General features: G+C 27.4%; 1 protein-coding gene across 3 annotated transcripts in view; it reads left to right on the forward strand.

The window, feature by feature from the left end:
• Positions 1 to 563: 563 nt before the first annotated feature.
• The window catches only part of LOC107450370 (condensin-2 complex subunit G2), a 40,947-nt gene continuing 28,703 nt past the window's right edge, over positions 564 to 12,807 (forward strand). The window contains exons 1-6 of one of the 3 annotated variants that reach the window (XM_071179385.1): positions 564 to 807; positions 2,900 to 2,984; positions 7,220 to 7,366; positions 8,635 to 8,749; positions 11,458 to 11,618; positions 12,487 to 12,627. In XM_071179385.1, the coding sequence (XP_071035486.1) occupies positions 2,901 to 2,984; positions 7,220 to 7,366; positions 8,635 to 8,749; positions 11,458 to 11,618; positions 12,487 to 12,627 (648 nt within the window). In that variant the 5' untranslated portion in view covers positions 564 to 807; position 2,900. Of the gene's footprint in view, positions 1,372 to 2,899; positions 2,985 to 7,219; positions 7,367 to 8,634; positions 8,750 to 11,457; positions 11,619 to 12,486; positions 12,628 to 12,807 lie in introns of all 3 variants that reach the window. The other 2 variants (XM_016066138.3, XM_087149888.1) reach the window with 2 other exon arrangements.

The raw sequence follows: 12,807 nt of genomic DNA on the forward strand, positions 1-12,807 counted from the left end.
ATGAACAATTGCACCATTAATTTACCTTTAAACTGCTTTTCGTGTTCCCAATCTTTCTTGTAGTTTTGTACATACTTCTTTTTTTCTTTATCCTTTGGCATTGTTTTTAAACCATGCACATCAAAAATTTTATATAATATGAATTCAAATTCTCCAAACGTACAGTATGATTGAGCTAGGTAATAACTTACTACATTCAACAAAGGGGTTAAGTTCTAAAATTAAATCTTAATCTTTTTGTTTTGGTTTAACATATTGATTTTCATATTACCATCTCACACATTCAGTTTTAAAACTTGATATTTGAGCGTAACCAAAATGAAACTAGTAAAATTCACAAATAACCCTAAAACAAACCCCTAAAAACAAATTCCCCTAAAATACCCATTGAAGATTAAAAAAAATCTCCCTAAATTTAGGGGGGGAACCCCTAATCTGGCAACACTGCTCCTGTATCTGAATAATGCATTTGGCACACATCCTGTTTTCTGCCGACCGCGATCAAAGGAGCGTGAATTGCATGCAGTGAGAACGGGGTCTTTAAAATACATCAATGCCCACGTATAACTTTCTATATACATTTAAATTGGTGGCAACAATTTTCGTTCTATTTGTATTTATATTTTCGTTGTTTAAAAAAGGAATTTCGCGCGCGATTTCTTGTAATTGTTTATAAAAAAAAATTCCTTTTATAATGAAGAACCTTTATTATTTATTATATGATATTTAATTTTATTTTGAAAAATCTTTTAAGTTTCTGGAAGACCTAGCTGATTTTTTTATTTTTGAAGGTTTAAAAGAAGTCAAGTAATGATCATTTCTGAAAAAATGATTAACTATCAAAATTATATTTATTCTGTTACTTTACTTTTTCCTATTACAATTGTTTATCCGGTCTCTCTGTCGCATCAATGATAATTGTGATCTTTTATATGATTTAAATCGTTAGAGGCCAATGACGTCTCTTAATGAATTCTGACCTATATACAATGTACATTTAATAAGAAATTTGTTATATTATGATCTTTTATAAAGCTGAATAATTTACTATTATCATGTCGCTGACCTATTAGTCTTACAATTTTAAGTGATAATTGAACAATTTTGAGTGATGTAAAAGTTCATTGCTCCCTGCAATACGCGAAACCAACAATTGATTCAACTTTATTCATTTATTACAGATAGAAACTTCTTGATTTTTAATACATGCTTAGTTTATAAATCTTACAGCGTTTGGAGGCGTGAAGTTTTAAACTGATTATTAAGCAATCTAAGCCAAATTTCATATCCATTGAATTAAAGTACTTAGCATTTTTAATTTGTAATGATTGAGGCCTTGAATAAACAGTAAGTACCCATAATTTTAAATAGGTAAACATATTAATTACCTTTTATGTATAGTTAATGTTCATGGTAATTTAAAATTTCGAAGGATCACTTATTTATAAATGATGTCTTCAAACAATTTACAAATAAACTATTTTCCCCTTAGTGATTTAAGTTTTAGAGTATTTCTATGTTTGTGTTGATTGCAATCGTCAAAACGCCACTTGTGTTTTTTTACTTGCAAATCAAATTATAATTCCATAGAAAAATAATATGTCATCACAAAGTTCTTTTGCAGTTGTAAGTAAAATTTGTACAGAATTACGAGCAGGGCTCACATTAAGGACTTCAAATTAGCAGCCACTAAGTTAGCCAGATTTCGAAAGTCTTATCCCTAAGCAAATCTTAATTATTTTTGATTAATTTTTTCCCCATGGAAATCTGCAAATCAAAATACAAATTTACTTTATTTTGTAGTAATCTATGAAATGCAAATCCAAATCAAGAGTCATTTTATAGTAGGGGAAGAGTAACCGAGTAATCAATAGGGAAAAAGGATGGAAAATTTAATGTTTTATTGTCTTTGAGGAAAAGAAATAAAAATAGGATTGGGTTGATTTTTGATAAAGTCTTACAACTGAGCAGTAATAAAATTATAAACCTGAAACAACTTTTGATATTATTTTTAGATTTTGACTTTCTTTTTAATATATTTCATTTTAAATAAAACATTTCTTTTAAGTCTTTTATTTTTTTAATCAAAGAAGTTATACTGTCACGATTGTAATCATTCGGTAGAAAAAAGATGGTGGTTAGAAGATAAGTTATTTGAGTAATTTAATTCTGTTTTGTTGGTTTTTATACTAATCACGAATATTTTTTTTATGGAAATTTTGACCGGGAATCTTAGCACATTCTTTGCTAGCCGCATGGAAGTCTCGTTGAAAAGTAGTTATCGACAAAGATAAAGTCAAAGTTAAAATTTCTTATTTTATTACCCATTTTAATTTTTATATTTTACAATGAGATTATTTTAATAAACGATATGTTATTTTTATGAGAAAGCATAATTTCTGCGAAAGTAATTGTAATATACATCTAACCACCCCTTGTGATGTATTTCACGGAATGATTAGTCTGTCAATGTATTTTACGCGAATTTCTGTAATCGAATAAAAAAGACAAGGTTTGTTCGGAAAAATTCACGTTCATGTATTTTCAGGATCGAGGTTATATTTTTCTTTTTGATTGAAAAAATCGTTTGCCTATACTTTCAAGAAAACTCAATTTGATGTGCCAAACTACTTACGATTTTATCGCATTTGGCAAGGGGGCTTAAGCAAGCTTGACACGAGCCCTGAATGAGTTTCTTTAAAAATGTGCATTTTTTAATAGTTGCTGCTCACAACATAGTGTTAGATGAAATTTGTCATTCTTAATTCTATTAAAATTCTCTTTTCTAAAAAATTCCATGGCTTCTTTGTAGGCACTTTGCACTGATTTATTTTCAAGACTTTGTTTAAAAAGAAAGGTTTTCATTATTGTTTTTTTATATTATATAATTCTTTTTTAGAATGCCTGTTAAAACTGTAGAGGAATCCAAAGTTGATGTGGAAAACATAAATGAACAGAAGATTGTTGAATTGGCGTTTAAAAACGTAAGCTTGTTTCTTTGTAGTTTCTGTATGAAAAGCATACTCCTGATTATCTGTTATGAGATTTCATTTGATACGTAAGAAAAATTTACCAAAACACGCTTGCACAATCATGAATTGTATCTTTGTTTCTGGCACATATAATAATAATAACAAAAACTAAACTCTAATTTTAATATTATTGTGGGCTTGTTTTTAACTTGTATAAAATATAAATTTTGAAATAAAAAATCTAAATGGGGTATGTTTACTCATATTCATAGGGAGATTATATTATTCATAGGGAGAGGATACAATTTTTTATTCAGCTGGGTAATCAGTTGTATGGACTAAATTCTATTTTTTAGTTTTTCTGTATGAGTAACTTCTTATAAATTTTTCTTTTCGATTGTTTGATGATGTTACACATCATTCAGATAATTCTGTGGCAGAATTTTTTTGGGCTTTCTGCGACCTACCTCTAATTCTAATATCTTTCTGCAAGATACTTGTAAAAATAACAAATATACATGTTACTAAATTAAAGTAACAAAAGCATCAACTTCTCAGATCAAATAAAATAATTTTTTAATTAAGTATGTAATATTTTTTTATTCTAATATTATAGGCTATATTCTCCCATTTTGTAGGGGGAAAACACACAAATTATTTCCTTTTTCACATTTTGTAAATCATCATCTCATTAAAAAGAAAATATATATATTTTTTTTTAAATCATGAAATCCGTAGCAGTAAATTGGACTCTTCAAAAAAGGGTTACTAGATGCGCGTTTTCATTTCGAGATTCAGTTGTTGTAATAAATAATATCATATTAAAAATATCTGATTTTAAACTATGTTGAAATCAATAGTAATTAACTGCATTTAAAAAAAATTATAACATGAAATTTTCTGCAGAAAAGAAGACCAAATTTTTTACTTCATTAATCTTTATTTCTCATTGTTCTCAAATGAGAATAGAAAAAGCATTTTTTCCACTTGTATGTGCGAGAAAGGCATCTTTTGAATATAATTCTGAAGTGATGATAAAATCTTTCTGCAAGAACGTTCTGCGACAATGTCACTGTGTTACCACGATACTGTCACAAGGATTAAATACATAACTGTTAACTGTTATGTAATTCTGATTCTTGTGAACTGTTGCAATATATCTTTCATAAAACTTAACTTGACATTTTTTATCATGTATCATTCTCAAAGTTTGCATGTTTATATTTTACATTACGGTTACAGTTTAAGTAGTCTAATACATTTTAACATTAAATTTTGAGCTCCTTTATGTCATAAATTTACGTTCTTTTATATTAAACTGATGGTTATGATCTATTATTTATTGTAGAGAAAGATAGTCTGTTTATTAATTTTTCCTAGGAATTACTTATATCAAGCTATACTACTATAGCTTGAAAATCAAGCTATACTCTATAAACTCTTTTTTAATAAATCTAGTATAATTTAAATGCATAATTTACTTTTGTTTATATATATTTTAATTCTTAATTAACAGATGTATTTAAATTCAATTTATTTATTGTTATTCTATTAAAAATGTAGTTAAAATTTGTTACATTATTACAATGTATCACATGTCCAATATTGCAAAAATATTTTATAGTAGTTAATGCAGTGATTCTCAACCACTGTGCCGCGGCACTTTTGTATGCCGCCAACTATTAGAAATGATACAATAAAAATTATAATGCTTTTTTTATTATGAGTAAAGTTTAAATTAAAGAAAAGTGTATATATATACTTTTTTATAATTTTTTCACGCTTTAACCACGTGAACATCTTTGTCGGCGATTGTCTTGTCTCTGACAATTTTAAAATAAGATGGAAGTATATAAATTGTATATGACACACAATTTTAAAAAATAGTGTAAGAGCTAATCATTAAAGTAAGTTATGCAATTAACTATGTGGGGCCCTTCATGGACACACTGAGTCCTCAAGATATTGGGTAGCAAGGAAACTTTTAAGGCAATGACTTCGGTCTTCTTTCTTTGTTATCCTACGTACATTTGTTTCTCGTTATTTATTTCATCTTTCTATTTGTACCTTTTGCCTTGCCATTAGTAATAAAATAAAAAAGTTATGCAATTAATAAACAAATTAACAAAGGATAACTAAAAAACAAATATATAAAAAGCAAATTAACAAAGGATAACTAACAAAAATTAAGCTAACAATTAATAATTAGCAAAAAAACTAGTTAACAAGAAATCACAAAAAAATAACAGTTAATGTAAAAAAAAACTAACAGTTAATAACTATAGAAAACAAGCTAACAATTAATAACTAGCAAAAAACTAAGTAACTGTTACTAACTAATAAAAAATTAGTCGAAAGAAATAATTAATCCCTTAATAAATGTGCTTTTGTAGTACATATTATTTTATTTCACATTCAAAATTATTATCACAAACTACTTAACACAGTGTAAAATGGGTAATTAACCAACTTTTAATCTAATTTTTTTCATTGTGTGCCGTCAAATTTTGAAATCGTTAAAAGTGTGCCGCAACAAAAAAAAGGTTGAGAATCACTGAGTTAATGTGTCGAAAACAATCACTACCTACTGCAAGTTATATTGCAGGACTTTGATTTAAAAGACGTTTTCATGTCTTTAAATTGCAGAAGTTTTAATTTCTTAAAATAAAACCTTGGCTTTGCAAGAATGTTGTAAATAATTTTAGTTTTTATTTACAAACATCTTTTACTGCAAAAAAGAAATTCAGGTTGTCTACTGATCAAGAAAATCACAGATTTGAAAAAAAGGTTGCGAAAGTTCTGAAAACGTCAGGACTTTTCAAACGAAGGAACTCATTTTTTCTTTTCAAGCGCTGCCAAAAATGTCTTGATAATATTGCTGTGTGCCGTAATAGCATTACATTAATAATATTTGAATATGAAAATGGCCAAAAACCGAAAAATAACTGCGAAGAAAAAAAAGCAATCTGAACAGAATGTAAATTTATGATGGAATCTTAACAAACTGAGTAGTTAAAAGTAATACCCCGGAATTCAAATTCACATGTTGTAATAACATCGTATTAAAAACATCAACATTTGAAAGCTCTGTGAAAATGGCCAAAAAATGATAAACAATGTGAATGTACGATGGAGTTGTTAGAAACTGCGCTTGTCAGAAAGTGATGACTCAAATTTGATAATTTTAGCACATCGTATCAAAAATATCTCAATATTTTATTTATTTATTTATTTTTCTTAAGAAAAGAAGAAAACACTTGGAAAAAGCTAAAAAGAATTATATATAACCATTGGTTAGGTCTGCAAACAACCTCGATTTATTTATCTTTTCTTATTTAATCTTTTTTTTTTATAGTGGTTACCAAAAAAAATATGACCAACTTTTTTTTACTAACTTTAATCTGGCAACATTGATTTAAACCCCATTAAAAATGGAGAAATTCCTTCTGTTGTTATAGGCAGGGTATCTGCGTGCCTGAAAAGTCATGGATTTTGTTATTGAACAAAATTTGTCATGAAATGTCATGATTTTTACTATTTTTTTTTTAAAAAAAATCATGAAATGTCATGCGCTTAGGTTGCCAAAAAATCTAATTTTTAAAATGGAATTTTTCCCCCTTCCCAATTTTACAGTGTTCCGAGGCTCCAAATATCTAAATTTGTATCAAAATCCCCACTCATAGCCACATTCTATTGAAATATAAAATGTTTTTATCCTGTTCTTTAAAAATTATGGTGTTCTTTCAAAAAATGAAAAAAAGAACATTTTTGGGACAAATTAACTTTTAATCTTCTGTGATTTCAGAATTTTTTTTATTTTTTTATTATTATTTTTTTTTTATATATATAAATTTAAAATTCTAGTCTAGGCTTTTTATATTACACTTACTTTAAAGAAGAAATAAAGCAGCTTTAAATAACTACATATATCTGACAGTATTTAGTTATTTGCTTTCATATTTTTTTCCCAGCTATTTTATTGCTTCAACTCTTTCGTTGTTCTGTTTTAAGTAAATAAATATGAAGATGCAGAGTTTTGGTTATACTTATCATTTCAATTAATGTTATTATAATGCTTTTTTAAATTTATTGTTGTGTTTTTCTGGAGATAATAGTAACTTTGGTAAGTTGTGAAAAGTTTTTTGAATTATTCATGGAAAGTCATGGATTTGAAAATCTAAAATGTAGCAGATACCCTGTATATTATATAAACCCTTCTTTCATAGAGATGTCTTCTCTTATTGTAGAAATCAAAGAAATCTCCCTTCACCTTCAAAGATATGTTGATGCAATTAAGTGATGAAGAAGTTGATAAAATGTGGGAGCAGTTCTGTCAAATAATTATGAAACAATATGAAAGTATTTTGAAGAATGACAACGAATCTCCTAAGAAGGTAACAATATGCTTTTTGCTGGATTTACGTCTCTTGATTTTTAAAAAAAAGCATTCTAATTGTTTTATTTTTCAAAAAATAGTCATTGATATAAGTCTAAAATATTTTTAAATAATATTTATGTATTTTCATATTTTATTATGTATATGTTACCGGTAAAGTTTGAAATCCGGCATTCTATAGAATGTCTAGGCATTGTATATAATGCCTAAAACTTGATGCAGTAGGTTAATTTCTTATTTTTTATATGAAAATTTTGTTTCCCTTAATAAGAAAGATATAAGTTATGTTTTTACAACTTTCATTTTTCTCTGCACATTTTGAATAACGTTTCTATTTTTGAGAAATGCACATCATTTACATACTAACCTCATCGGGACAATTTTTTTTTTCATTCTTTGTCTAAATAGCATTTGTCTATAAAATGCTTAAGTATTATATACAATGCCTTGGGAAAGTATGTAATACTTCTCATATTTCATGCCTTTCCTTAAAACAGGCGGCATTATACACAATGCCTAGACATTCTATAGAATGCAGCGTTTCATACTTTGCCGGTAACATATACATCTTTTTCTCTTATATATCTGGGCAATTCTGTTGTAAGAGTCAAACAGTTATAGCTAAAATAAAAAAGATTATTCTAACTATGTATAAAAATCTAATAATGGTGTCACAGTTTTCTCTTAATGTCGGTACATTTTTCTTCCCAGAAAATTACGTAGTAGGATCCAGTTTGTCTGCAATTATTTTACATATTTTTTTAAACGTCATCAGCATAAAATTAACATAAAGGTATTGTTTTCCTGTAAAGTATTTTGTTTTTGTAAGCTTTAAAATTGCTTATTACTTAAAAATACATATTGCACCTCATCGGTTTTTCTCAGTTTAAAAAAAAAGAAATGAAAGAATGCATCATTAATGCTCATGCTCATTTATAATGAAATAATGCTCTCTTTTTTTCTGTATTATTTACAGTTTTTTTTTTTTTTTTTTTTTTTTTTTTTTTGAAAATTGAGAATAAATACAAATACGGAGCTATAAAACATCTTCTCCACAAAATTGAAAGAAAAAAAAAGGGATGAAAAAATTTCATCATGAGTTACCTAAAAACATTAATTAACCCCTATGAATTTAGAATTTTATTTTTAGAAAACTATCTATTATTTTTTTAAAATAAAACTATGCTTACATGTATTTTGTACAGTTTGTTATGTCACAGTACTCATTGTTATTATGTCACCTACATTTTTTTTTTCTTTTGCTAGTTATATCAAGAGATCAGCCAAGTTATTCAAGCTGTTATAGATACTGCTCATGTAATGCTGGCAGAAAATATACCTATACCAAAGGAATTTCTTCATTTAGTTGTATTTTTGAATGGTATTTATTTAAAAAATAATCTTTAATTTAAAATATGTACTATGTTATATGTAGCAAATTTTCAAAAGTTTATATACTCACAAGAAGCACAATACTTCAAAAAAGTTTTTACAGGGTACCTGGAAAGTCATGGATTTCGATACTGAACAAAATTTGTCATGATTTTAACTATTGTTTAAAAAAAATAATGGAAAGTCATGGATTTAGGTCACCAAATTTCACCCCCCCCCCAAATTTCTTGCTCCAAATATCTGAATTTGCAACAAAATCCCCACTCACAATCATATTTTATTAAAATATAAAATGCTTTTATTGTGTTCTTTAGAAATTATGGTGTTTTTTCAAAAAATAAACGAAAGAATATTTCTAGAGCGAAATATCTTTTAAACTTCTTTGATTTAAACTTTTTTTTTTATCTATTTATAACTCTAGCTGAAGCAAGCCAGTCATTGGCAAATTTTTTTGTAATTCCGAAATGAAAACAGAAAATTCAGGAGTATTTCTTTTCTTTCCGATGAAGAGGAAAAGTATCTTTATAATATAATTCTGCAAAGAAAAGAAAAAAAGCTATTCGCTTTTGTATTTTTTTTTCAACTATTTTTTTATTGCTTCAACCTTTTCTTTACTTAATTTTTTGGATTTAAAATCTATAAATATGAAGATGCAGGTTATAATAATTTTGGTTCTACCTATCATTTCAATTAATGTTGTTATAATGCTTTTTTTACTTTTGTTGTGTTTTTGTCAGAGAAAATAGTAACTTCGTTAAATCATGAAAAATTCTTGGAATTAATCATGGAAAGTCAATGAATTTGAAAATCTAAACTGAAGCAGATACTCTTTTCAAAAGTTTTTATTTTGTTTACTATTTCCACTAATTTTAAACATTATATTTTGCATTATTTTAAGTGTAAAAAACTAGATGTGTAGCTAATTATTAATGCATTTTCTTTCCCGAAGGAATACAGATCTTAAAATGTTTATTACACTTTTACATGAAATTTTTGTGATGTAAGAGTATTTGTTTATTTTTTGTATTAGTAATATATATCAAATTTATCCTCCTGGTGTCAATTTATAAAACAGTAAGATATGTTTAGAAACTCTTTACAAAAATGCAGTCCTCAAAAAAGGACTTTTCCCAAAATTCCTAACTAAATAAATAAAACAAACAATTAGTAGAAGTAGCTGTGGAAAAATAAATTTTAATATTTTCAGTAATAATAATAAGTTCTGAAAATTATGTTGATGTTTCTTTACTTTATTTTGCCACCTTTTTTAATAGAGCATTCATTTTTTTGGAAAAAAGGGAAGAATTTATATTGACCACTGCTCTCAAGTATTTTAATGTCTAGTTCCACCCAAAAGCACAAAGTTCAAAATGCTCTTTGTTCCTAAATTAGTGTGCAAAAGTAATTTTTTAAAAAAGTTAAACAAGTTTGAAATAATAGTCAGATGTTTATTCAAGTAATTTTTAAAAAAAATCGTTACTATTTGACTACAGTTATTTACATAATCACTTAACAGATTTTCACACAGTATATTTCCTATTTACAAAAATTATGTCGTTTATTTGACAACTGTAAACTCTTTTTAATCCTGTGTTGAAGTACAAAAACAACATCAGGGGTCTGTTTAGAAGAAATTTGGGTCCGTTAACGAACCCTTCACAAAATATTTTAGCTTAAAACCGGACCCTTCACAAAATTATTTATCTTTTAATCAGACCCTTCACGAATTTGTTTATCTTCATTATTGTTTTGTTAATCGAATAAACCCTTCCCAGGAAGGGGGGGGAAGACAGATGTAAATGGACTAAATTTTGTCTTCTGCAGACGGTTCTTCCTTTATTTGTCCGAAATGAATATTCTGTGTTCAGCAGTATAGGCTAAATACCAAATACAGTAGGAAACCGATTATCCGGAACGATCGGGACCATCGCTATTCCGGATAACTGATTTTTCCGGTTTTCTGAATAGCTGCAAAAAGCCGTTTTTTTTTATTGCTAACCCAACTAAAGAAAAAAATATTTGAATATAATCTTAAAGCGAAGAAAAAGCGATGAAGTAATACACTAATGATTATTTCCAAAATGATGGTAAGGTAAACATCGTTCAAAAAAGAAGGAAAAATTCTAAAATCTTATGAGGAAAAAAAATTTTTTTTTTAAAAATGGCGGGAAAATTTACCGAATTTCGTTCCGGTTTTTTGGTTTTCCGGTTTTCTGATTTCCGGATAACGGGTTCTATACTGTATTTATGTGTTGCATCTCTAATTTAGTAGCTGCAATTGCTGTTTATTTTTTAAAATTTAATTTTTTTAATTATAATTTTACAGTGTTGAGCATAATCTTGTATGTCTTTACAATTTAAAAACTCGTTGAAAAAGTTTTATTTACAATAACGGACCCTATTTGCAAAAATTCACAAAAGCCCTTTCCAGGACCCTGGTTGAAAGAATGTGATTTAAAGTTTTTTTTCTATTCACAAATTACGAGTAATTTTTTCACAATTTTGCAAAAACGGACCTTTCACAAAGTGTCTGGACAGACCCCTGAACATGAAAATCAATTCATAAAACAGGTAATTCAACAGTTGATTCTCTCGAGTTTATTGCACTTCAGAATGAACTAATTTCATTTTCTTTTAATATTGCTATTATGTTGTTAAAACTACTTCAGTGAATGAATGAATGTTATGTTATTTCAGGAATCCTACTGAGCATTCCCAGTCACCTGGAAAGCTTGAAAAATAATATATCCTATCTCTGTGAAAGAATGTATTCTATGAACTACATCGACAAGAGTGAGATTCTTGTTTCAAACTCACTCATATATTTGCTCAGGCGATCTACAAGTCCTAAAGCAGCAGTATGTTTGTTTGTTTTTTGCATATATTCTACATACTCCTGTGGCAGAATTTTTTTGAGCTATCTGCGACAAAAATCTCTATCACTAATATCTTTCTGCAAGATACTTTGAATAATGTTACATATATGTTACATATTTAAAATAACAAAAGCAATGTGCTTACAAAAAAAAACTACATGATTTTTTTAATAAAACATGTAATAATTTTTTATTCTAATATTATGGGTGATATTCTCTATTTCGTAGGGGGAGGCACACAAATTATTTTCTTCGCATTTTGTAAATAATAATGCCAATAAAAAATATCATGAAAGACGTAGTAGTAATTGCTGAAAAAAAGATCGGTAACAAAATTACACGAATCGGGCTCCTCAAATGCATGTTTCCTTTTGAGATTATGTTGCTTTAATAAATAGTAATATAGCATAAGAAATATCGGATTTAAGAACTATGGAGAAATCAATAGCAATATCCACCAAAAATTCGATATTAGTAAATGCTGAAATGGACGATTCGAATTTTCCATACTGTTTTAAATATACTGGGATATTTAAAATTCGCGTGAAAATAAATATTTGCTGAAAATACAATCGAAACATTGCATCGATTTGCTATTCTTTCATCATAAATTGAGCGTGTCAAAGAGTGATTACCTAAATGCATGACTCAAATATTATATGTAAATTTCTGTAGAAAATAAATATTTGTTATTTTTAAAAGAAAAATCTTTTTGCAAGAACTCCATACCGTTCTGCGACAATGCCGCCATGTTGCTACGATTCTGCTACGGGTTGTTTTTGTTTCATTTATATTTACTCTCTGTAAGAGCATTATATATTTTTGAAAATCTTTATTTTGCAATGTTTAGAAAAAGGATGTTAAAAGAATCTATCCTCTGCGTTCACTTATTCCAAAGATTCTCTCCATGGAAACTGTTGATTCAAATGAAGTTTGGGAACTGCTCAAGAAATGTGCTTCATCTCAACTATATCCATCATCCGCCCATGAAGTAATAATTTATTCTATTTTTTTTTTTTTAATTACCTGTTTTTATAAGACTTATCTATTTTAATAATTTTTTTTTTACTACTGACTGCAAACTATCTTATAATTTTCTCAGATTTATATTTCTATTTCTCAGGTTTATATTTATTGCTCAGATATTTCTTTTTCTACTCATATGATCTAT

This window comes from Parasteatoda tepidariorum, chromosome 1, assembly GCF_982258835.1.
Source record: "Parasteatoda tepidariorum strain Cologne lab strain chromosome 1, Ptep-v5.0, whole genome shotgun sequence".
Classification (NCBI taxonomy): Eukaryota; Metazoa; Arthropoda; class Arachnida; order Araneae; family Theridiidae; genus Parasteatoda; species Parasteatoda tepidariorum.